Raw genomic sequence first — 24,160 nt, 5'->3', positions numbered from 1 at the left:
TAGGCCTTACAGGATAGCTATGAACTCAGCCCAGTGCAATATTGCAATCTTATGTAGAACATTATGAGATACTGGATGGGTTTAAAAAAATTGTTTTGCAAGTTTTTGTTTGTTGTTGATTCCATTGCCTGGTTCTACAGCGTGGGTTTTGTAGATTGCAATGTTGTGTCTCAATAGCTAGAGGTTGGACACTCCCACAAAGAGGAAACTACTCCTAAGCCACACCTCTCCCTGACTTTGAGTGAAAGGTCAGAGGTGGTCAAGGCATCCAAGGGGGTCACATCCTCCACCCTGCATCTCCCGTCTCCTCACCCTTACTGGTTCAGTCGACTGGGTTGGCTCCTGCAGTCTGGGCAGAACTACACAGCACCATCTTCACGCTGTGTGACTGCTAACCTCAGAGTGCATCTGCTCTCTTCCAAGTCTCTCTCCTACCCTTGCCGTTCCTTTGTCTCCTAGGGGAAGGGATTATCCTTATTGTGTCCTGGGACATCAGGCCTTTCCCATGTGCTAGAAAAAAAGGGCCACTGTTAAGCCTCGATTTGGCAGCCCCACTAGAAAGAGTTCCTTCTGCATAGCATCTTTCTGCTCTAGCTGATGAGTGTGCTCTCTGAACAAGGGACATGGAAAGGCACTGCATCACAATGAACACGCACTTGCCTTCCAATATTTCTTTTATTCCCCTCCCCCCTTTCCTCCTTTCCTAAGGCAGAAAAACCCAAACTTTGGCTTTTCTTTCAGTTGTGGCCCATTTAGAAGTGTCCTCTCACCACTTCCACTTCTCTTGAGTCTTTTGAATTCATATTTCAAGCTCTGTCTCCCGACTTGCACTCTCCTTCTCATCGTGCTACCAAGATTCCTGTTCATGCATGGAGCAGAGTCTTTCTGCCCCATGACTGTTTAGTATTCCACTGTCTGCCCCAATTTTGAAACCATTTTCAGTAAAAATGTGTCCAGTTTTTAAAGCTTGAAATAGTTTTAGATTACATAGAGGTTTCAAAAAATAGTACAGGAAGTTTCTGTGTCTCTTCATCCAACAGCCCCACGATAACATCTTACATAACCACAGTACCTTAGCAGAGCCAGGAAATTAACCTTGGAAAAAACACCCAGCCTTCTTTCTGCTTTGCAAATGGTGCAGATAGGAATGTTCTCGACCTGTCTCCTGGTGTACCTGCATAAAGGTTCCAAAGGTCTGCAGAGAGGAAACACATGGTGGACTAGAACCTGATGTATGTTATCTTTATGCTAAAGGTCGCTGTCAGAGCATACAGCCACCTCACCACCCATGTGTCTTCATGTTCTTCAAGAACGTCTCGGCTATTTGCCCTTGGCTATTTCCCTAAAAACATTCTACACATTTCTCTTTATTTGGAACTCACTATGGGTTCACAAGAAGTTGCAAAAAAGAAGTCAGAACCATGGGTACTTTACCTACCCCCCCCCTTCCACCAGGGTAGTATCTTACAAGTTCATTGTCACAGCCTGTATCTAGACAATCAAGAAGATCAAGAAGGAGGTCTTTCTGGCATAGATAACTCTATGGGGAGATTCTGAGTTCCTGTTTGTATCAGTGGATCTACTCCATTAGTGCTTGAGAGGTAGGCCATTGATTCTTTGTATTCTTTAGATAAACCTTACTTGATTATCATAAGTTGTTCTTTTATATACATTAAATTTGACATCCTAAAATTTTGGCTTTCTTTTTTTTTTTTTTTTTTTGCCTATGATTGTTTTCCCACAAATTTCTTCTCTTATGACATCATCATTTGGTTTGGATAGTGGACTCATGCTGGCCTCAGAAAAGGAACTGAGAAGTACAAAGATATCATCCATTTCTGGCAAGAGATGACTCAGTGGTTAGGAGCACTTCCTGTGCTTCCTTCCGGAAGACCAGAGTTCTGTTCTGAGCACCCACATCAGGCAGCTCGTGACCGGCCCCACGGAGCTCTGACTCCCTCTTCTGGTCTCCATGGGCACTCACAGGTCACACAGACACACAGACACACAGACACACAGACACACAGACACACATAAACAAAGATCCTTAAATTTTTATGAGGTTATTTTTCGAGGCACAGTTTCTTTGTATAGTCCTGGCTGTCCTCTGTAGACCAAGCTGGCCTCAGATTCAGAGATCCATCTGTTTTTGCCTCCTGAGTGCTGGGATTAAAAGTGTGAACTACCATTCCCAGATAAAATAATTTGCTAGCGAAAAAAATTTAAGTTGGATTAACTAATGAAGCCATTAATTCTTGCTTTTCTTTATGGGGAGACTTAAAAAATATCAGTTCAGTTTCTTCAATAAATATTAGGCTCTTTGGGTTCTCTGTTAGTTTTCATGAGGGATCAGCAACGGTGTCTTTAAAGGAATCTTTCCATTTAAGCTATACAATTTGTGTGTGAGAGAGACTATTTGTAATGTTGTCTTATTAATCTTTTAATTCTATAAACTGTCTAGTGATATGTCTCCTATTTTAGTCATTGACAGTTTATAGATGCCTTCTTCCCTGTCCCCCAACATTCTGTCTAGAGGTTTATTGGTTGCCCTGATCTTCTTAAACAATGCACTTAAAAAAAGATTTATTTTTATTTATATGGATACACTGTAGCTCTCTTCAGACACATCAGAAGAGAGGGCATTGAACCCCTTTACAGATGGTTGTGAGCCACCATGTGGGAATTGAACCCAGGACCTCTGGAAGAGCAGTCAGTGCTCTTAACCACTGAGCCATCTCTCCAGCCCAACAATGCATTTTTGATGTATTAATATTATTTGTTTTTTTCTCTTGTGTGGGTCTTGTGTGGACAGCCTCAGCTGCTCTGAGATCATGAGTGCTGTGGTTCTGTCATATACAGAAGACACTTTTTGGCCTTTGGACCTTACAGTCGTTCTCCTTCCTCTTCCATGTTTCCTGAGCCCTGGGGGAAGTGGGTCAAGCACATCACTTTGAAACCATAACCTTTGTGGTGGCTTGAGTAAGGAATGTCCCCCACAGGCTCACATTGGGGTCTCTGTCCCTGGTTGGTGGAGCTGTTTGGGAGGTTATGGAATCTTTGGATGATGGAACCTTGCTGGAAGACGTACGTCAGATGATCCAGACTTTTAGAGTTTATAGCCTTGTCCCATTTCTTGTTGGTTTTTCTGCTCTCCACATGTGGTTGAAGATGTGATCTTCTCTGCAGCCGAGACCATCAGCTACCATTTCTTCTCCATCATTATGTACTCTTCCTCTGGAACCGAAAGCTGAAATCAGCTCTTTCTTTTTGTAAGTCATATATGGTTATGGTGTTTTGTCACATTGACAGGAAAATAACTAATATGCCCTTCCCTTTCTCTTCCCCACAGGCGTGAGACCTTGAAAGAGGCACTCATTCCAACATTGAAGATCCCCACAGTCTTTAACAACTTCAATATTTTAGAAGTTCAAAGTCAGCTCCCATAAAATAACAATAATAATGTTACATACTTATAGCATATAAGGGCATAGAGTGAATATATTTAAAAATGGAAGAACCAGGGCACAGCAGGGAACAATCACACCAAAGCAAAACTAAAATCCAACAGGACGAACAGCAGATCCTGCAGCTTCCTGTCCAGCATCTGGAGCTCATATCATAATCAACGGGGCACCAGAGGACTCAGATAGCTTCACTCCTCTGACTCTGCCACCTGTAGAACACACAGATTCTCTCCTAGGCCACCTCCACTCCATGCTTGCAGATCTCCTTGACAGATGTCCCTTAGTTCTGACACCTCTAACATCCCGGAGGGTTCTCCATAACACTGGGGCTTCATTTTCACAACTTCATACCTCTTAGTACCTCTGTTCAGGGTCTCCAGCCCTGCTACACACTGCCGGGCCTCAGCTGCTCATCAAGAGTTTCTACATCCTGTACCCTCCATGCTGTCTGCTGTCTGATTCTGCTAGCTTGGATAGATCTTGGTACCAGTGAACCACAGTCGCATTTGGCTTTTGTGCACTGGCCTTGGGGAGACATTTCCCTAGGCAGTCGCTTTTAAGGAGCTCTGAAGTTGGGCTTTCTTGCTTTAAATGAATTTGGATCTTCACAGGGTAGAGCTTCCTATTTAGTTTTTTATTTATTTTTTATTTTTTATTTTTTATTTTTATTTTTATTTATTTATTTATTTATTTTGCCTTTGGGACAAGAACAGTCCTGGGAGTCCCTTCTCTAGCACACAGCAATGAATGTGTCCCTTCTCTTCTTGGATCGTAAGCTAAAATAAAGACCATTCTGGTTAGGTTTCTATTGCTGTAATAAACACCATCACCAAAAGCCACTTAAGGAGGACAGGATTTGTTTCACCTTGCAGATTACAGTCCATCCTTGAGGGAAGTTGGGTCACAAACTTGGAGGCGTGAACTGAAGCAGAGGCCCTGGAGGAATATTGACTACTGGCTTGTTCCTCGTGGCTTGCTGAACCTGGGTTGTTGTGTTATACTGTTTTGTTTTGCTTTGCTTTTTTATTTTATTTTGTTTTGTTTTTGTTTAGGATCCAGAACCACCTGCCCACAGTGGGTTGGGCCTTCCCACATCAGTCAATCAAGAAAATGCCCATGCAGACTACAGGTCAATATGATGGGAGCATTTTCCCTGCTGGGAAGCCCCTTTCCCCATGACCCATCTTGGCTCAAGGTGACAAAACAAACAAACAATTAAACAAAATCCTAGCCAATACAAGCCTCTTACCACTTACATTGATTTTCTCAGAGTATTTTATCACAGTAACGGGAAAATGAAATAGGCTGTAGTTATGACACTGATTCACAGTGGAGCTGGGTATCCTCTCCGCCTGCACCCCACCCTAGGTTCACTTGATAACCTCACCTCACACGATGTCTTCATACATTAACGCCATTCATCATACTAATTTCTACCGATTTTGAGTTATACACCCGCTATTACAGCATCACAAAGGACAGGCCTGGGAGTCCCTTCTCTTTCACAGAACAATGAATGTGTCCCTTCTCTCCTGAGCAGGCAGCTACTGACCTGCTTTCTGCTCCCGTGGCTTCGTCCTTCCCAGAATGTCATACACATGGGATCAATCAATAGGCAGCCGTTGAGATCTATTCTATCTCACTTAGAAAAATTAGTTAAGCTCTATCCATTTGCTTTTTATTATTTGTCAAATTATGATACAGTTTCATAGTCTCAATTTGGGGAAATTATAAGTAAAACTGCCATCAATATACACATACAGATCTTGATGTTAACATATACCTTCAGGCCACTAGTATGCGTGCCCAGGAGTTAGATTTCTCTGTCATATGACTAGCTTTGAAGAAGCTTCTGGGCTGTTTTCCTAACAGTGCGTTTCCCACACAAATATGGAATATCAACACCACAACTTAAACCCCAAAGCACAACTTTTCTTTTTAACACAAATTTTCTTTTTAAAACACAGCTTTATAATTTTTTATGGACTTAAAATTTGCCATGTCACATTAGCATTACATAACTTATTGTATCCTGTGTCACAGTGTTTTCTATAATTATGCACAAGCACTTCGTGTTTCTAGTCAGTGCTAATGGATTGACTCAGCACGAATTTATTTATATATTTATACATCAGTATAATAGCGTAATATTATATTCAGATACTATAGGTACAGTGGGACCTATATAAGTTGTAATTACTAATGAAATTATTTTCCTACGTCAGAAAGTAACAGATTAGGGACTGTGGAAATGGCCTAATGGCTAATAAAGCTCGTTATGTGGGCAAGCTCGAGAAGCCACATAAGAAGCCAGGTGTAGTCACATGAGCCTGGAAATCCTTCACTGTGGTGGTGAAGAGACAGGAGGCTCGCTGGGGCTTGCTTTTAGCCAGCCTGGCTCCAGGTTCAGTGAGAGACCCTGCCTCAAAAGAGCAAGATGGAGCATGACCTCATTCTCTGGCTTCCCAGGTGATGCTCATACAACACAATGCTCTCTCTCACACACACATACACACAGTAATTAGTTAATTAGAGAGGGAATGAGTGCACAAAGCTTCAGGTATAAAATGAGAATCTAAGGGGCACAATAGTTCTGTGACCAGAAGAAAGAAAAGGAAACCAGGGGAAGGGGGAGATGGTTCGATCTGTACAGTGCTAGGACCAGGGTTTGATCCTAACACCCACATAAAAGATGGGCATGGTGCTATGGATGCTGTAAACCTAGCGAAGAGGGGGTGGAGATAAGTAGATCCCTGGTGCTTACTGACTAGCCGGTCTGGCCAGTGGGTGAGCTTCAGGTTCAATAAGAGACCTGTTTTAAAAGTAAAATGGAAGTTGATCACGAAGACATCCAATGTTGACCTCTGTTCTACACACACACACACACACACACACACACACACACACACACACACACACACACACACATTGCACACAAAAAACTGAAGGAAGAAATGAGAGCAACTAAAACATAGCACACAACAACAAAAAATTCCTGTGTGAAAAATGAGAACTGAGAGCCGGTAACTGGCAGCGCACGCCTTGAATTCCAGCACTCGGGAGACAGAAGCAGGCAGAGCTTGCTTGCTTGGTAGACAGTGGTGGACAGTAGTGGACAGTGGTGGACAGTAGTGGACAATTGTGGACAACAGTAGTGGACAGTGGTGGACAGTGATGGACAGTAGTGGACAGCAGTAGTGGACAGTGGTGGACAACAGCAGTGGACAGTAGTGGACAATGGTGGTGTACAGGAGTGGTGGACAGTAGTAGACAATGGTGGACAACAGTAGTGGACAGTGGTGGACATTAGTGGACAACAGCGGACAATGGTAGTGGGCAGTAGTGGACAACAGTGGTCAGTGGTGGACAATGGTGGACAGTGGTGGACAGTAGTGGACAGTGGTGGACAGTAGTGGACAACAGTAGTGGACAATAGTAGTGGACAGTGGTGGACAACAGTAGTGGACAGTGGTGGACAGTAGTGGACAGCAGTGGACAACAGTAGTGGACAGTGGTGGACAACAGTAGTGGACAGTGGTGGACAGTAGTGGACAGTGGTGGACAGCAGTGGACAATTGTGGACAATAGTAGTGGACAGTGGTGGACAGTAGTGGACAATGGTGGACAACAGTAGTGGACAGTGGTGGATGGTAGTGGACAGTGGTGGACAGTGGTGGATAGTGGTGGACAGCAGTGGAAAACAGTAGTGGACAGTAGTGGACAACAGTAGTGGACAGTAGTGCATAACAGTAGTGGACAGTGGTGGACAGGAGTGGACAACAGTAGTGGGCAGTGGTGGACAGTAGTGGACAATGGTGGACAGCAGTGGAAAACAGTAGTGGACAGTAGTGGACAACAGTAGTGGACAATAGTAGTGGACAGTAGTGCACAACAGTAGTGGACAGTGGTGGACAGGAGTGGACAGTGGTGAACAGTAGTGGACAGTGGTGGACAACAGTAGTGGACAGTAGTGAACAGTGCTGGACAGAGTGGTGGGCAGTAGGGAACAGTGGTGGACAGTAGTGGACAAGAGTATTGGACAGTAGTGGACACCAGTGGACAACAGTAATGGACAGTAGTGGACAGTAGTGGACAACAGTAGTGGACAGTAGTGGGCAGTAGTGAACAACAGTAGTGGACAGTAGTGGACAGTAGTGGACAATAGTGAGCAGTAGGGGACAGTGGTGGACAGCAATGGACAACAGTAGTGGACAGTGGTGGACAGTAGGGGATAGTGGTGGATGGTGGTGGACAACAGTAGTGAACACTGGTGAACAGTAGTGGACAGTAATTCGAGGCCAGCCTGGTCTACGGAGTGAATTCCAGGACAGCCAGAGCTACACAGAGAAACTTTGTGTTGAAAAACTAAAATCATACAAACAAAAAAAGCGAATGAGTCAGGAGTTGTAGATATTTTCAACTATTGCTGAACTTGCTAAGTATCTCGTAACAGGTCTATAAGAAGTGATGGGATTTTTATCCTGAAACCAAAATTAAATATATAATACATTTCCCAAGATCTAAGTTATCATCATGACCAGATAAGATAATAGGATTCCTGCATCCATAATAACAATGACACTTTAAGGAGAAATGGCAAAAAACTTCTCATTTTTGTCATGGAAATTATATTTAAAATATGAAAACAGGAAAGATGTTTACAAAATTAATCTTCAGTTAAGGTACCTGATAATGAATTTTCTGTAGGGGATTCCTTTCAAAATATCAGAAATAATCGATCTAATGTTAGAAAAATTACAGGTACCGTTTAAAGTTTAAGTAACTCATATGGCATAAGTGATACTGTCCTGTGATATTTTTACATGGTATCTTCAAGGATTTCCAAATTAGTTTGCAAAATATTGTCCATTTGTGGCCTAAAAGTCTGAGCTGAATCTGAAATAAGAATATTTTGAATATTTTATATGTGTCAAAAATAATCTCAGCTAGCTATAAATAAAATTAGGCTTGATCATGCCAGAAAATGTTTCAGCGAGTTTAATAACCCAGGCTTAGGAGAAGTACAAAACAAATGTTGGCCAGATATTCAATAAACAAAGTTTAAATGTCAGTGGGATTTTTTTCTCCTTCCTGGTTTTACATTCTCATGTGAAGTATCTAATTTGGAAATGGCAAAGAAAGAGGGAAAATTATTTATGATCTGGCAAAATAAGAACAAACACTTATTTTGCAGCTTTTTATAATACAAACCGAAAATGACTCAAACCTGTTTTTTGAAAATGGATCAATATGCACATTTCAATTATAAGCATTGCTATTGTATACATTTGTTACAAAAATATGAGACATTTGTGAAGAAAGCCTGATGTTGATGAGTCCAGAGTTATTACCCCTTTAATGGGATATTAATGCCAAGTTGACACGGGTTACTGATTTCTTAGACCAAAATGATTTTTTTTCTTTTTTTCGGAGCTGGGGACCGAACCCAGGGCCTTGCGCTTGCTAGGCAAGTGCTCTACCACTGAGCTAAATCCCCAACCCCCACGCCCCCAACACGATTTTTAAAACTAGTGTATTAGTTACTTTTCTTGTTGTTATGACCAAATGCCTGAGATAAAAAAAAATGTGAGGGAAAAATTATTTCTTTTGGTTCATGGTTTGAGAGTATGAGTCCACCACGATAGGCAAAGCATGACTCCACCTGTGAACTTTCACCTCCTAGCTTCTCAATGGAACAGAAAACAGTGAAGGGAAAATGCCAGGGCTCAACTGGTCTCCTCCTCCTCCTCTTCCCCTTCTTCCCCCTTTTCTTCTTCCTCCTCCTCCTACCTCTCCTGTCCCCCTCTTCCTCCTCCTCTCTTTTCTGCTTCCCCTCTTCTTCCTCCTCCTCCTCTTCCTCTTCCTCATTCTCCTCCTCCTTGTTCTTCTTTTCAGTCATTCTAGGACCCTGAATCGTGAGCTGCCCACATTCAGGTCTGGCCATCCCTCTTCAATGCTCTCTAGAAAAGTTTTTATAAACAAAAGTGTATCTCAATACCTCAGGTATCTATTAATCCAATTGCGTTGACTAAGTTAACCATCAGAAGTGCACCTTTTGGCAACTTGAAGTGATAAAGTTTCACTTTAGACCACAATTGTAGGCTTAGATATATTTTTTTAAACCTATTTTTGATAAGGGTGCTCAAACACTTCGACCCCACTTCTAGGTAAATCGGACAAGGGGATGTGGACTTGTTTAGTAGTTCTCTGGGGTGATTCCAATCTCTACTTATCAGGATGCCAGCAGTGTCAGGATACCAAACATGAATCAGTAGCAGTGACACGATCCAGCAGAAACTGCCAGGCTTCCGCAGAATCAGCATGAGTCAGCGGGAGAGAATGACCAGAACAAGCCCCAACACCAGGAGAAGTTCTCTGCTGTGTCTCTCTCAATAAAGTGAAGATGAACAAAGACAAAGATGCAAGACCAAGGAAGCATTGCAAAGCTATGTAAGGGCCCCATCATTGTCATTGAGTCCTATTTACACTCTCTCCAAACATCACACGTCCTCCCATGTGTCTGTCCTTAGCAAACTACCACATGAGTCTGCATCACTTGACATATCCAGAAACTCCCACTTCGATCTTTGTAGTGTGCGAATGATTTATATTAATCAGGTCTGTCATCGTCATCATCGTCGTCGTCATCGTCATCATTGTTGTTATAAACCTAAACAAGAATTAAAATCCAGCAACATGGCTGCTCTGGCAAGGGATTACATCCAAGGACCTTCTAGGTCTTTATGATCTGGCTGAAATGCAGATAGGATCGTAGTGCACACCTTTAATCCCTCACAATGACAGTATGGTTAGTTTGTAGAAGGAAGCAGCCTAACATCTAATTGAGGAAGTAACATATAATTGAGGGGCAGACAAAGTGATGAATCAGAGAAAGATTTAACAGAATGAGTCAGAGATAGGATACACCCGCCTCACACAAGAACAGCACAGGAAAGAGAAGTTACTTAAGGGCAGCAAGAAGGAAAGGTGGTATGGTATATGGTAGGTGGTTTTGAGTGTGGTAGTTTTATTACTTTATAAAGACTGCTTTATAAAGACAGGTGGCAGAGAGAACAAGCTAGACAGGTGAAGACAGAACTAACCAGAGCATTGGAAGGAGCCAGGAGATTAGAACATATTTCCAAAGTTAGTATGAGGCCAAGCAGAGAAGTTCACTGAGAAGCCAAGAGAGGCTGGATTGAATCAGTCAGCTTGGAAAATTAGGTTGTATGGAGGTTAGCAGCTTCCAGGTCTAGGCTGACGGCTAGTTACAACAGAGAAAGAAACACTCTGGGCTCAGCCCAACCCATGTGTTTGTACGGCTTGGATACAGCTCTCTTCTCTGAGGAAATAAAAGAGACATTTACACAAACATATACTGAGTTTCTTTATATAAAAGAGAAAATGGGAAATGGTAATTCTTTGTTTATTTTTATTGTGTCATAATCTGGAAGTAGTTTGTTTTCCTAAGAGTTCTAACCTTCTGCACTTTAACCCTAGGGTTCTTTGTTAATTCTAGAAGGAATCTAGTCCTTAATATTGCGACTTTGTGGGGCTGGGATGGGGGTACAGCTCAGTGGTGGTGCCTGCCTAGCATATAGTGTAACCCTGGGTTCAGCTGCAAGCATTTTAACATCACCACCACCACCACCACCAACACCACCACCACCACCACCACCAACACACACACACACACACACACACACACACACACACACACACACACACACACACCTTGAGGCTGGAGAAACTACAATTATAGTTAGTGCTAGCTTTATTTTGTATATTTGTTATGGAAAAAGATTACTTACAAGGGAACATTTTATAAAATCTCTGGCTCTTCATCATATGTGTGCCAGGGATTTGAAGTTGTTCTCTAATCATTTGACAAGGAATCCTTGGTTGTGTTCCCTCTGGTCTTGACGTGATTGATCACACAGTTTATAAACTAAGTCTCTGAGGAATAAAAACATAATAGCCTGTGTGTGTGTGAGTGTGGGGGGTGAGTGGGTATGAGTGTGGCTCAGTGGTAAAGACCCAAGGCTTGCTCTCAATACCGAAAAACAAAGTTATAGTAAACTTCTCTCCTTGAGAGGTTTTTTTTTTTGGTAAGAATTTATAGCAGACTCACTTTAAAATAACAATGACATCTCGTCTATGACAGTTAAGGGACAGTGATAGATCCAGCTGGAGGAGGTCGAGCTCCTGCTCAGATAGGTTTCTCCCTTGTACATTGTCCAGGACCCGACCCCAGGGAACGAGACTGCTCACTTCAGATATGTCTTCTCACACCAGTTAATCCAACACAATTGCTTGCTGGCACAGAGGCTAAATTATCCTGCAGAGCTGTGCCCAGAGGCTTGTCTCCTAGGTGATCCCTGATCCTGTCAAGATGCAAACCATCACACCTTCCGGCCTGATAGCCCACCTCTGACCCACTAAACCTTGGCAGATTATCAGCCCGAAGATGTGGTCACATTCCTGCATTCAGATAAACACCGGAGTGGTTTGGAGCTTCCTGACTCACAGTCCTTAAGGCAAAGGAGATGGACATGTTCCTTCCTCTACCTTCTTTATGTCTCTACAGCCAGGGTTGGGGCGGGTGAGCAGCCATCTTGGCAACCCCATAGAAAGCCGAGTAAAACCGTGGGTTTTAAGCTCGGAGATGTGGGTAAGCATATTAAATGAGTTCTTTCTTTTTTTAAACTCATGGATAGAGGATTAGACTTTTTTTTTTTTAAAAAGAAACAGACAAAACTGTTTTTGGAATAAGTACTTTGCAAGTATAAAATTAAGCCATATAGTAATCATACTAATTAAGCTCTCATTTGATAAGTAAATACTGCACTCTGTTGAGGTGAGACAAATAGATAAAGATGTTTGGGGCTAAAAATCTACTAATTGCATTATTTTCGGTACCGAATGAGTTTCAAGCAACACAGGCTGGTCTGTTATTATAAATTATGCCTAGTGTTACAACTTAATTGTTTTCTTCCTATGACTGCAGACTGAGAAAACAAGGAAGAAATGTCACCTTTCTCTTAGATTTTAGTAAGGAAAAAGAAGTCAGACTTTTGGCTCGAGGCCATGTCTAAGGAAAATGAAGTTCAGAGCAGGCCTCCCCCTTGGAGCACAGTCATAGCAGCCCTCATTCAAACAACTTCATAAATGGAATGACAGATTAATACAAATTCCACAATGGAGAATGCTTGCCAGTCAGGACATTTTAACATGAAAACAAGTCTGAAGCGTATTATTAATATAATGGAACCCTGAGTGCTGAGTATAATCTGAAATCCATCAAAACTCCTAATTAAATAAACCTGTAAAAAATATTAGGTATGAATTTGACTTCAAAGATGATTCTTTGTTTAATTCCCGGGCATATGGGGCAATTATTCTAGTGTCCAACTGAGGCATATGCATGGCACGGCAATGCTTTATACTGGGAAGTTCAATTTAGGAAAGTACAAGAGGTTAGAATGCACATCAAAATGAATTACGACACAATGTACCCATCATGAGTTCGAGAAATAGAACATTGCTACAATCAACACTCCTTCCTCCTCCCAGCCACTAAAATTTCCCAAATTTAACTCTTCTTTCTTGCTGTTTGTTTTTGGAATTGCTGTTTTTATATTCTGTGTTTCAGTCTTCACTCTACAAAACACTTGCAAGACTTACCTGTGATGCCGTGTGTTTATTGGCAGCATTGTAACCAGTGTAAATAGGAAGACCCAGCCCATTGTGGGTGGGGCACCCCCTCAACTGGTGGGCCTGGGTTCTCAAAGACAGCAGGTTAAACAAGGCATGGGAGCAAGCCAGTAAGCAGCATCCCTCCATGGCCTCTACATGGTAAGCAGCATCCCTCCATGGCCTCTACATCAACTCCTGTCTCCAGGTTCCTGCCCTGACTTCCCTCCAGTGATGATTCTTGATGAGAATCACAAGATGAAAGTCAACCCTTTCCTCCCCGAGTTGCATTTTGTCCCACCGTTTCATCACAGCAATGGAAACAATATGGGTCAACTGACGGATCATTTTATGGTTAGTGCTACTTTGCTCTGTGTAGGAAACTCTTTCTGAGGTCTTAGATTTTCTTACCAACAAGTAAAAAGCTGAATGAGAACCTTCTTCTCATTCTTCAGACAACTGTAAACCCAGGCAATCAAGATACGGCTCTGTGTGTGTGTGTGTGTGTGTGTGTGTGTGTGTGTGTGTGTGTGTGTGTGTGTATTAAAAATGAGAGTCATTCTTTAGGAAATAATAATGGGATTGAGAATGAAGGTCAGTGGCTGATTATTTACTTACATCTGCAAGACCTCATGTTTAATCCTAAACACCAGGGGAACATGACATTAATGGGATCTGGACTCTCTACAGAACATCACTCATAATGTCCAGGATATTAAAAAACTAGACTAGCGAATAAAAGGGGAAATGTGGCCAAAGTCCAGAAATCAAAGCAGCCAAGTTATGAGATGACCCAGATGTCTACCTGAGCAGACAGAGTTGGAGGTAGCTATTAAAAATAGCTCAAAGACCTTACAGTCTTCGACTACAATGCAAATTGGTAAACAGGGACGCAGCGGAGAGATTATGGAAGTGATTAAAAAAAGAAACAGTATTTTTAGACCTGAGAAACATTATACGAAAATGAACATATGTGTGGGTGTTTGCAAGGGGATATTTACAGGGTGCCAACGAAAACTCAATGAGCTTGGAGACAACTCATTGAAAGGGTAATCTGAGGATCAGCAAGAAAAAATGGCGGAGGAGAACGACCCAGGGTCTTTGGGACATCTGAGGTCATCCACAATGAAAGAGTCTAAAATATAAATTACAAAACTATGATATAATAGCTCAGAGATTACTAAGTGTGATTCTCTCTCACTAGGGAGAGTCTGTTATACTTGGCGAGGCCTGGGAGCTGGAGCAGAAAGCTTAGCGATCGATCGTGGCTTCAATGGCAACCGGAAGTAGAGAGAAAGGGATGTGGATGTGGGGTGAGGCTGATAAAATGGCTCCCCTAGGGCACTTCTTTCAGCTGCACTTCTCCACACCCTCCCCAGACAGCGCCACAAACTGGGGGTTCAAGTACATATTCTAGTACATAAGCCCAGGCGTGACACCACAGCAGACATAGGAACACACACATTTATCCAAACAAGTCGACAGCGGACTGTGAACGTGTGGGTATGACTACAGGCCACAGAAACCCCAATAGAACTCTTTTTGGAAACACCAAAATTTCAAGAGACTTCTGCATCGCTAATGAGATGCTAGGTCATTCAACTTTGGAAAGAGTTAATTTTTTATAGCCTATAAGCTATCATTTTTTCCACTTCTGGACATGTCTCCAACGGAAATGAAAATTTGCAAAAAGCTCTCTCACAAATCTTCATAGTAATTTTATTTGTCATAGTAAAAATGTCGCAGCATGAATAGATAAAGAATTTGTGGCATATTCAGCCAAGAGAGTGCCATGGAACACTATAAAAGAATGAACAACCACAGCTACAAGCAATGGATCTCGGAAACATTAGGATGGATGGCATAAAACCATTTGCATGAAGCTTTCGAATAAGTTAGGTTACCTCGCAGGGAGAGAAAGCTCCTGGCTGGAGGGACACAGAGTGGGAAAATGTACTCAAACCAGTATCAGCATAGTTTCTGAGAGTTACAGTGCTCTACACTTAAATGGACACGGTGATCGTGCTCTCATACACATCTATCAAAATGCACTGAACGATTAGGAGATCTGAAATGATTTTAGTCATACACTGCCAGGAAAGAGTTTTAAAAACATGTTTTCGTCTTGTTTGTAAATTTTTAGCTTACTCATTTAAGGCTGGAAGAGCTTGACATATAGAAATCAAAAAAGGGAGACTTAAGGCAAGAGGTGGAGTCCAGTTTCCCCTGCATCGGGATGCTGGTGTCTGATGCGAGTCTCCTTCAAGCTCTGCCGCACCTGGGATTAATCAGCCAATCCCGGGGGGTGGGGCACAGGAAGCGGCAGTTTACGTGCTGTCCTGGTTACTTCTGCCTTTGCTTCCAAGGACCAAGAGCTTTGTTAGTCTTGTTTATCCTGCCCCTAGGCCTGAGGCTCAGTCCTTTTCAGAATGCTCTAGAAGGCGACAGGGTCACAGGCACCTTTTCTGAAGATGGGCAGTGCCTTTGATTTTGATGTCTTTCAGAGGCTAGTGACTGAGGCCCAAGAGGTATACCGGTAAATACGGGAGACCTAGAGGGGAAGATGACTGGGTGCCCTGCAGTCGCTGAATACTTTCGTCTGTAAGATCATGGCGGGGCTGGATAGGAGGGGCCCCATGATGCAGACGAGTGTCCACCTTGGCCGTGCTAGCTCGCAGGGCCTGGGAGCGTCCCCAGGGGTGAGAGTGCTTGGGTGGGGAGACTGGAGTGTCAGAGGGTGGCGGTGGGTTTGAGAGGGTGCCTTTGGCAGCGAGCAGCCTGGCCTCAGGAACACCCTCTCTGCAAGCTGCATGCGGTGATCCCCGCGGTGGCGCTGCCTCACTGCGGCCCTGGTGAGCGGCGCCGCCTAGTGGCGGACTACGACTTCAGGGCCCAGGAGCACGGATCACGCTTGCAAGAATAAGGCCTGGATACTGCTCTCTGCCGGAAGTCAGACCAGTTGCACTCCAGATCCCCTGTCTTTAAAAAGCGTGGTAATTGCATCTCACCAGAAGCCCAAAAGCACGAATGACTTGGCGTTCTCTGATCTTTCAATACACTCTCGACTTCTGGAGCTGTTCTGGAATTCCAATTGCCCCAGTATGGGCCCAGGGGAGAGTCATTTCGAGTCATCTCCCACACCACCCCCAACTCACACCTCCATTTCTCTTCTGTAAGCTGGGAGTTTGTGAAGGTTAAGAATATTCAGTCTAATGCCTGACCCTACCTGAGACCGCTAAGGTCACCCTTCGTTTGGGGGCTGTGTACATTTTAAATGCTGTACTGAGAGAACCACAGTGCAAAGAGAAGTTTAGGAGCCTGAACAGAAGACTTGTTCAAATAAGCTGCCCTATTTGGCTTTTAATTATACGCCTAGGGCTCCAGCTCCCATGGGGGTCGGGGGGGGGTGGGGGCAGAAAGAGAGAGGGAGAGGGAGGGAGGGAGGGAGAGAGAGAGAGAGAGAGAGAGAGAGAGAGAGAGAGAGAGAGAGAGACACTAACTTTGGCTGAAGCAAGGGAGGGAGACTACTCCAGAAGCAAGCTGGGACTACTTAGGAGGATGGTTGTTCTGGTCTCTGGGGTCCAAGGCTGTATTCTGAGGTAGGAATGCCCTCCTGGGACTGGTTGACTGGTCTCTAAAGCCATTCCCCAGGCTTTGAATGGGAAGAGAACTAGGCTGGTACCAATCTTCATAGCTTGGTCTAAACCAGACCCGAAGGATCCCCAAGGGGCCACTAAACCTAGATAGACTCTACCCTCCCCTCTGATCTTACCACAGTTCTCCTTCAGGTGCCCCAGTGAATTCTCAGCATGTGCACAAGTTTGCTTGCCTCCCTACCTTTGTTCACAAGTTGGCTGTCCTCTCTGCCCATGCTTCTGACCCTTGAAATCAGCCCTAGCCCCTTTCTTTGATTTCCCGACTGAATTCACAGCACTTGGGTCTTTGCCTCATGTCAAATCCCTATCCTTGCTCAAGGTAGATGCCTGCAAAGTCAGGACATGCCTCTTGTCTGGTCCTTGCATACGCCAGCTACCAAACAAATAAAGCGTGATTGACAACTGGAGGGAACCTCATTTATCGATCTATAGAATGTGATGGTCACACTGGCCTCACCATTCAGGAAGAAGCTCTGGGTGAGACTCCTCCCCTGGAGATAAGCTCCTCCCCTTGGGGAGGGCATGCTCAATCAGCTGTCTTCTCCCTAGCTCCTCAGCCTTCTCATCTTTTTGCCTAAGTTGTTGTCAACTAAAGAGAACCTTTTTCTGGCCCTGCATCTCTCTAAGCCTCTGATCTATCAGCTCTGCCTGTTCTGAGCCTGTCCTCCCCACTTCTCCACCCCTAAGGCAGCCTTGACCTTGACCTTGACCTTGACCTTGTCCAGGTATCATCTTTTCACCTCTGGGGACCCGCTGTGGATGCTTCCTCCCTCTCTGTGCTCACCCCTCTTCCAACAGCCTGACAAGACTAATGGAAGGGTCTCAGTGAGCATATTGGTTCACTAGACACACTCCCCATGGTGGAAGATTCTAGCACTTGTCTACGTCTGTCCCCTCGCCTCTCTCAGCACAGAGGATTGTATTCCCTCACTTGTACAGAAGTTAGATAGTGCCGTGAAACTCGTTCTGGCCAAGAGCCTGGGAACAGAAAGACTCTGTGCTCCTTCTGGCCCAAATACTTGCTTCCCATGGCGAGACCTTCTTAGCTTTCTTCCCTGCCTCATTAATTGTGGATCGATGAAGCAGAGGTACCTCAAGTCCAAATAGTTGGCATTCTGAGCCACCCTTGGAAGCCACTGCCCTGGAGAGTCACCCAAACAAGCCATGGGCTTTGTGCAAACAAGAGATAAATGTGTGTTGTGTCACGTGACTGAAGCCTAGCCAAGCCTATTCTGGGTGGTTTGAAGAGTTCAGTAAATACATGCATGGCTTGGCAAGCTGTAGTGATCTATGTACATTTTATTGTTGTTATCAGAGTGTAGCAGGTGCCTGGGGGGGCAGGGACTTTAGCAAGGTAGAGAGCCCTGTGTCCTGTGGCCACCGTACAGGGCTGGAAATGGGTGTGGAGACTGATAAATGGGCAGGGCATGTTACGAGAGAAAAGCTTTCTCTCATTAATGATTTGCCAAGGGCTTGCCCAGAACCTGCTTACATATTTAATCACTGATGAAAGGTTAACGAATCTGGCCTTCTTGGCAGAGGATGGACATTTTTTCCCTCCAATGTTTAGCTCCCGTGGCTGGGAAAGATAGGATTTTTTTTCTGGATTTGCAAAGATTGCTCCCTCCAACCCCCCACACACACCCCAGTGCCAACCTCTCTGGGAAGCTGCAATACAATATTTTACTATCAAGTTGACAGTATTTCGGGACCCAGCTTAGCTGCATCTCTCCATCTTTGAAAGTGTTGAAGGCAAATACGACATGGCTTTGTTTCTTAAGCAAGAACGTGATCACCAGTTACCAGATGGGCTATTCCCACAAAGGTCTGTCTGCTCCGTTCTCACTGCTCTGCTTCTCCAAGTCCTCTCCTCTTTGTCCCTTTTTTCCACGTCTGGTCTTTAACTTGTGGTGCCCAGAGGGCTCTCTGGATCTTGTTGGATGAATAGTTAGCAATGTTCTTGGAATGAGAGGGTGGATTAGAATAGAGGGTGGATAATTGATATTACCTGGACCCCCCAGCCTCTATCGCTCAACCTACATGACCTTAAAGAGATGCTTCCACTTCCCTCTCACAAGTCAACGAACTTCAGTGGGAAGCGGGGGGTGGGGGGGGTGTTCTCACTACCTAAGACTCTCCCTAACTTCAGAATGACTCAAAAGGAGAGAGGGGCTTGGGCAGTCAGAAAGACTGGGTTTTCTGTTAAAGCTCTCTGCTGGTTGTTTCTCTGATTTTGGAGTTCTCTCCACCTTTCCTTTCCTTTCCTTTCCTTTCCTTTCCTTTCCTTTCCTTTCCTTTCCTTTCTTTCCTTTCTTTTTCACTGAGACAAGGTCTCACTAATAGCCCTGGCTGCCCTGGAGCTCCTCATGTAGACCAAGTTGGCCTCGAATTCTCACAGATCCAGTTGTCTCTGCCTCCCAGGTGCTGGGATTCAAGGTGTGCTCCACACGCCTAGGATTCTCTATTTTCAAATAGACTAGTGCGGCTTCCATCATAGGCTGTGATGAGGATCCTCCCTGAGGCTTTGGACCAAAGGATGCTGGATAGATATCCCTCTCTTCCAAAGGATGGCAAACCCTTCACTTCCTGGTTCTCCGGTTCCCTCCTTGTGAGGCTGGATGGTGCAAGTGGAGTGATGGAGTGGTAAAGGGGGAAGGGTTTCCTAGGTTGGGTGGGGCAGCAGGGAATGATATAGCTATGGTTGTGCCCAGGAGTGGGACTTTGCCTGAGTCAGACTCTACAGGATTTCTAAGCTCCACAGAGAAGCAAGGAGAAGAGATCAAAGACCTACTATGGCCTTCTTAAATGTAAAGGCACCGTTGGTGGTTAATCCTCATGGTCAATTTGACTGGATTTGGCTCTATGCATGGGAGACCCACATCACACAGGGCTCAGGGGCTACCTTCATCTCCTTGGAAAATGGAGTTTCTGGATTCCTTTTACAGTCGCAGAAAGGGACTTAGACTTTGTGAAGAGTGTTCCTGCATTGTTTTATGTATATGAGTGCTCTATCTGCATGTGCGTCCACACGCCAGAAAAGGGCAGTAGATCCCGTTATAGATTGTGTGAGCCACCAGGTGGTTGCTGGGAATTGAACTCAGATCCTCTGGAAGAGCAGTCAGTGCTCCTAACCACTGAGCTGTCTCTGCGGGCCCAAGTGTTCCTGTATTTTAACAGCAATCTTGAGCATGATACACTCAAGCAAGTCTGTGACACATTGCTCTCTAATTGAAAAAAAAAAAAGTGAGATCTTTAAAGCAGCTCTGCTATTTGAGAGGCAAGATTTGCTGGATCAATTATGACTGTGGTATTCATGGATGTAGTGTTTGTGACTGAGCCCACTTCTGGATATGAACTCAAGGGCAGTGACTGGGCCTCCCAAGAGCCCATTCCCACGAGTCTCTGACACTGGTCTACACAGAAGGCACAAGGGCCCACACAACAACATGCAATGCCTGGGGCCTGCTCAGCACCAGGCAGGTAGCAGGAGAGTGACACAGACTCTGGCGCCCTTGGCTACAGGACTCTAAAGGTTAAAGCATGGCTACTTCTTTGTCTATACAGCACAGATTCTGTGTGCTCTCTGATAGACCCATGCCAGCAGAAATTCACAACCAACTTATACCCGGAACATAATTATCATATATTAATAGCAATATAACAGAATAAAGGCTTGTGGGGACAGCCAGTCTTTCAGACATGGATGGAAGGTTGGCGTTCATTGTTGGTGAGGTTGGTTGAAGGCTGTGCCTTCAGCTTCTGGTTAAACTGCAGTGAGTAAGCCCAGGGTTAGTTGCTGAAAATCATGTTGCAAGCAGAACCGTCGCACATGCTGAAACTGGCCCACGAGGTTGTGTGGAGGCTCCTCCTTAATACGATCTGTGGAAATGAGCCCGGTGGCTTCGGAAAGAACGCTGCCAGTAACGAAGGCTCCAGGAAGGCTTCGGTCTCAGGAGCTCTGCCATGCTGACATAAACCATTTGGCTTCTCACCGTATAAGGCATTTCTGAAAGGCACTTAAATGTCACAAAGCTCTCCATCTCAGACACACAGTCAATCCGGTGGAGCCCTGAAGGATGTGGCTGGGTGGTCAGGCCAGGATCTTTTCTGCCAATCTTTGGGTACTTGATATGCTTGGCAAGTATGGGAGAGTGTCCTTGCTGCCCAGCGAGCGCTCTCTGGGAGGAAGCCCTTGTGTGGCTGGAGGTAAGGTTTTCAGAGGAGCTCTCAGAGAACCATACAATATCTCTGTCAAGCACCATTAAACGAAATCATTGGTAGAAGCCTCCTTATTCCTGGGCCTCTGCCTTTGCCTCTCCATTGCATAGCAGGGGTGGCCCCCAGCCCAGGCCCACAGAAGGTGCCCATCTCCACCCAGAGGTAGTGAGGAGAAGCTGAGAAAATGCCAAAGAACACAATGTGTTTGCAAGCAAGTCAACCTGGATGCCCATTTTGTGGGCTGCAACTTGCTGTTGAGCACAGTGACAAGTGGCATCCATTCTGCTCCACCATTACTCTGGCTGAATCTCAGGTAGGCTGAATCCCCCCCGCCCCCCCACTCCTCTGCACAGGAGCTGAAGTCCAGACAGCGAAGTCCACGTGAGGCCACTCTTCTGTTTCCGGGGCACGGTAGAGATCGCCATGTGTGTCTCTGAAGGGGAAAGGCCTTGTCTCCACTGTGAGGGTGGGAGACTGGGCCCTTCTTAGGTGGGCTCCTTGTGACTCTGTTGGGTTGAAAGGCAGAAAGAAGCTTATGCCGACGGGAGGATAGGCCTTAGGTTCCTGTGAACAGTTTTGGATGATCCAGCCTTGTTGGTCCCTTCATTCCTCCTCAGATACCGGGGCGTAGTTTATAGAGAGGGCGATACTTCCCAAAATAATGGTTTCCAAAACAGCCTCGAGGGCAGAGAGTGAGAAAGTAAGAGCAAGCAGTCCTTCATGGCTTTCATGCTAGACGGAATCCAGATGAAAAGTGGACACAGCCAGCTCCCTTAGCCCCGCTGGAGCTGATAAGAAACCAACTACCTGCTTCTCCTCTGGCTCTCCTGGGTGTGGGCAGAGGCAGAGGAGATCTGGGCTGCCTGGCCCAGAAGGCAAAACTCCCTCTTTTCACTCCATTAAGTATCCCTGAGACACTGGGGAGAACAGAGGCCGCCTCATTATGGGCATCTTGTCCGGAGGACGCAGGGCTGAGGGGAGCCTGCCTACGCTGGGGATACCTTCCAAGGACTTGGAGAAACTAAACTCTCAGGCCCGGTGCTCATTCCGCTCAGTGCACTTCAGGCCTTAAGACTTTAGGCGGAAGAGAAAAGGCAGGTGACTCAAAGGGTGAGTGAACTCTCTCTCTCATGTGTGTGTGTGTGAGAGAGAGAGAGAGAGAGAGAGAGAGAGAGAGAGAGAGAGAGAGGGAGGGAGAGAGAGAGAGAAGAAGGAGGAGGAGGAGGAAGAGGAGGAGGAGGAGGAGGAAGAGGAGAAGTTTAAAGAGGAGGAGGAGGAAGGCACGTTAACATTAGTTAATACAGGTAGGTGTGGAAGGGATAGGATCCAGTCTCTGGGGTGGGGCAGTAGTCCCCGCTGAGGGTCAGATGAGGCCTGAGGTGTTCTCCTGCAGGCTGTATTCCCTGTTCTTCTTCATCCTCCAGCTGATGAAGAAGAGCAGCAGTGTGCCCAAGGCCTTGTAGACCATCTGTAGGCCCAGGTATCTAAGAGGCAAGAAAAGATAGAGATGGTGAGGCCCAGGGACAGCGGGAAATGAATATTGTTTTCACAGTAGCCCAGGAGCTGTGAAGACTGTTACTCAGGTAACGAGCTGTCACCTCCCAGGTGGTCACTGGGGATGGACACATGACACTAGTGATCCTCTGCTCTCTAGTGGAATCACTGATGGGCAGAGGTGACACTGCTGTCCCAGCTGTCTCCAGAGGGGCTGTATCTTTCTGCTGCCCCTCTGCTGGCCTTCTCTACCCGTCCTCAGTATCTTGAACCCTTGCACAGCCCCTGCAAGCCCACCTTCCCCACCATTTCTGAATGATGGATGGCAGCAACAGAAGAGACGGCTGGATTTGTCTCACTGGCGTAAGTTGGACTCCCTTCCTGGACCTCTGCTGGGCGCCTTGCTGTGTTCCCCTCTCTCTAAGTGGTGGTGATTGTCTGGTATCTCTCTCAGGCTCCAGGCACTGCTTTACCTTTGGTGAACGTTGTCTGCTGCTATGAGTGGGCTCGTGAGAGACAGTACCTTAGGGGACACCTCAATGCAGACTCTGCGTCTCCTCCTGTGAATGGCTCCTTATATGTCCTCAAATGCCTGCCATGGTAGCCTCTGCTTTCTGTCCATGGCAGAATCTATGGAGATGTCCCCTCCTATCTTGTCTCTTAGAAACCTGACAGCCCCACCACATCCATGAGGTTAAAAACAAAATGGCCTTTTTCCGTGCTGGGACTATAGGCTTCATCTCCTAGACACCTGTGTGTGTAGGAGCCCTCACCTGTTTCGGAGAGCATCGTTGTCATAATACGCACAGGCCCCTCGTCTCCCTGAGCACAGGTAGTTCCACCGGACACAGGAGGAGTCGATGAGGAGGCCATAAAGGGATGGAGCCGGCAGCCAGGCTGGCAACAGTGGGAAAGAGAATTCAGAGATGGATCTGCAGTCAGAGATGCCTGAGCGGCCCCCACCCACACACACCAATGGCCCGGTCCACACATTGCCCTCGGAATCACAGTGACATGGGAAGGCAGAAAACTGCAGTGGAGCTTGAATTCCCCTTTCCCTAGAAGGCTTAGGAGAGGAAGGGGAAAGCCTTTCAGAGCAGAACAAATCATAGGGTCAACCTGGTGTCAGCGCAGACACACTGCACAGTTCTCATGCTCAAGGTTGGCCCCACGTAGAAATTCGATCTCGAGATGTCCCCAAGTTCTCCCGCAACCTCTGTGGGTGGGCGGACTCATCGTAAGGAAGAACAAGTGAGGGAGGGGACCCCAGGGTTCCCTGATGCCCATTTCACTGAAGTTCCAAGTCCCAAGCTGGCCTCCCACTCCAAACTACCCCGCTAGATTAGACAACACCCTTCGGAGACCTCTAATACCTCACCTTGCTCGGAACACAGGCTGCCAAAATATCCCACACATGAGTGTTAAGAGGAAGTCCGGCGGCAAGCACAGTCCGGCTTTACTGGGTGCTGAATCTTTCAGATACCCACCACCCAACCAAACGCTCTGGTGCTAGCCAAGTTGTGAGCAGCCAGTAGGTCAGAGTGGACTTGTCCAGCAGCCAGTAGGTCAGAGTGGACTTGTCCAGGATTTATGTTGTGGATGGGCCATCCCATTCTCAGACACATGGTGCTAAAA

The 24,160-nt window shown here is 45.6% G+C and overlaps 1 protein-coding gene across 1 annotated transcript in view; it reads right to left on the bottom strand.

The window, feature by feature from the left end:
• Positions 1-22,301: 22,301 nt before the first annotated feature.
• Slco2a1 (solute carrier organic anion transporter family member 2A1) overlaps positions 22,302-24,160 on the bottom strand; it is a 34,558-nt gene continuing 32,699 nt past the window's right edge. The window contains exons 11-12 of the mRNA XM_032910347.1: positions 23,299-23,422; positions 22,302-22,515 (exon numbers count right to left, since the gene is read on the bottom strand). Of these exons, the coding sequence (XP_032766238.1) occupies positions 22,395-22,515; positions 23,299-23,422 (245 nt within the window). The 3' untranslated portion in view covers positions 22,302-22,394. The remainder of the gene's footprint in view (positions 22,516-23,298; positions 23,423-24,160) is intronic.

This window comes from Rattus rattus, chromosome 8 (genome assembly GCF_011064425.1).
Source record: "Rattus rattus isolate New Zealand chromosome 8, Rrattus_CSIRO_v1, whole genome shotgun sequence".
NCBI lineage: Eukaryota > Metazoa > Chordata > Mammalia > Rodentia > Muridae > Rattus > Rattus rattus.
The sequence above is the reverse complement of the archived record's forward strand: the minus strand, read 5'-3'. Positions and strand labels throughout refer to the sequence as shown.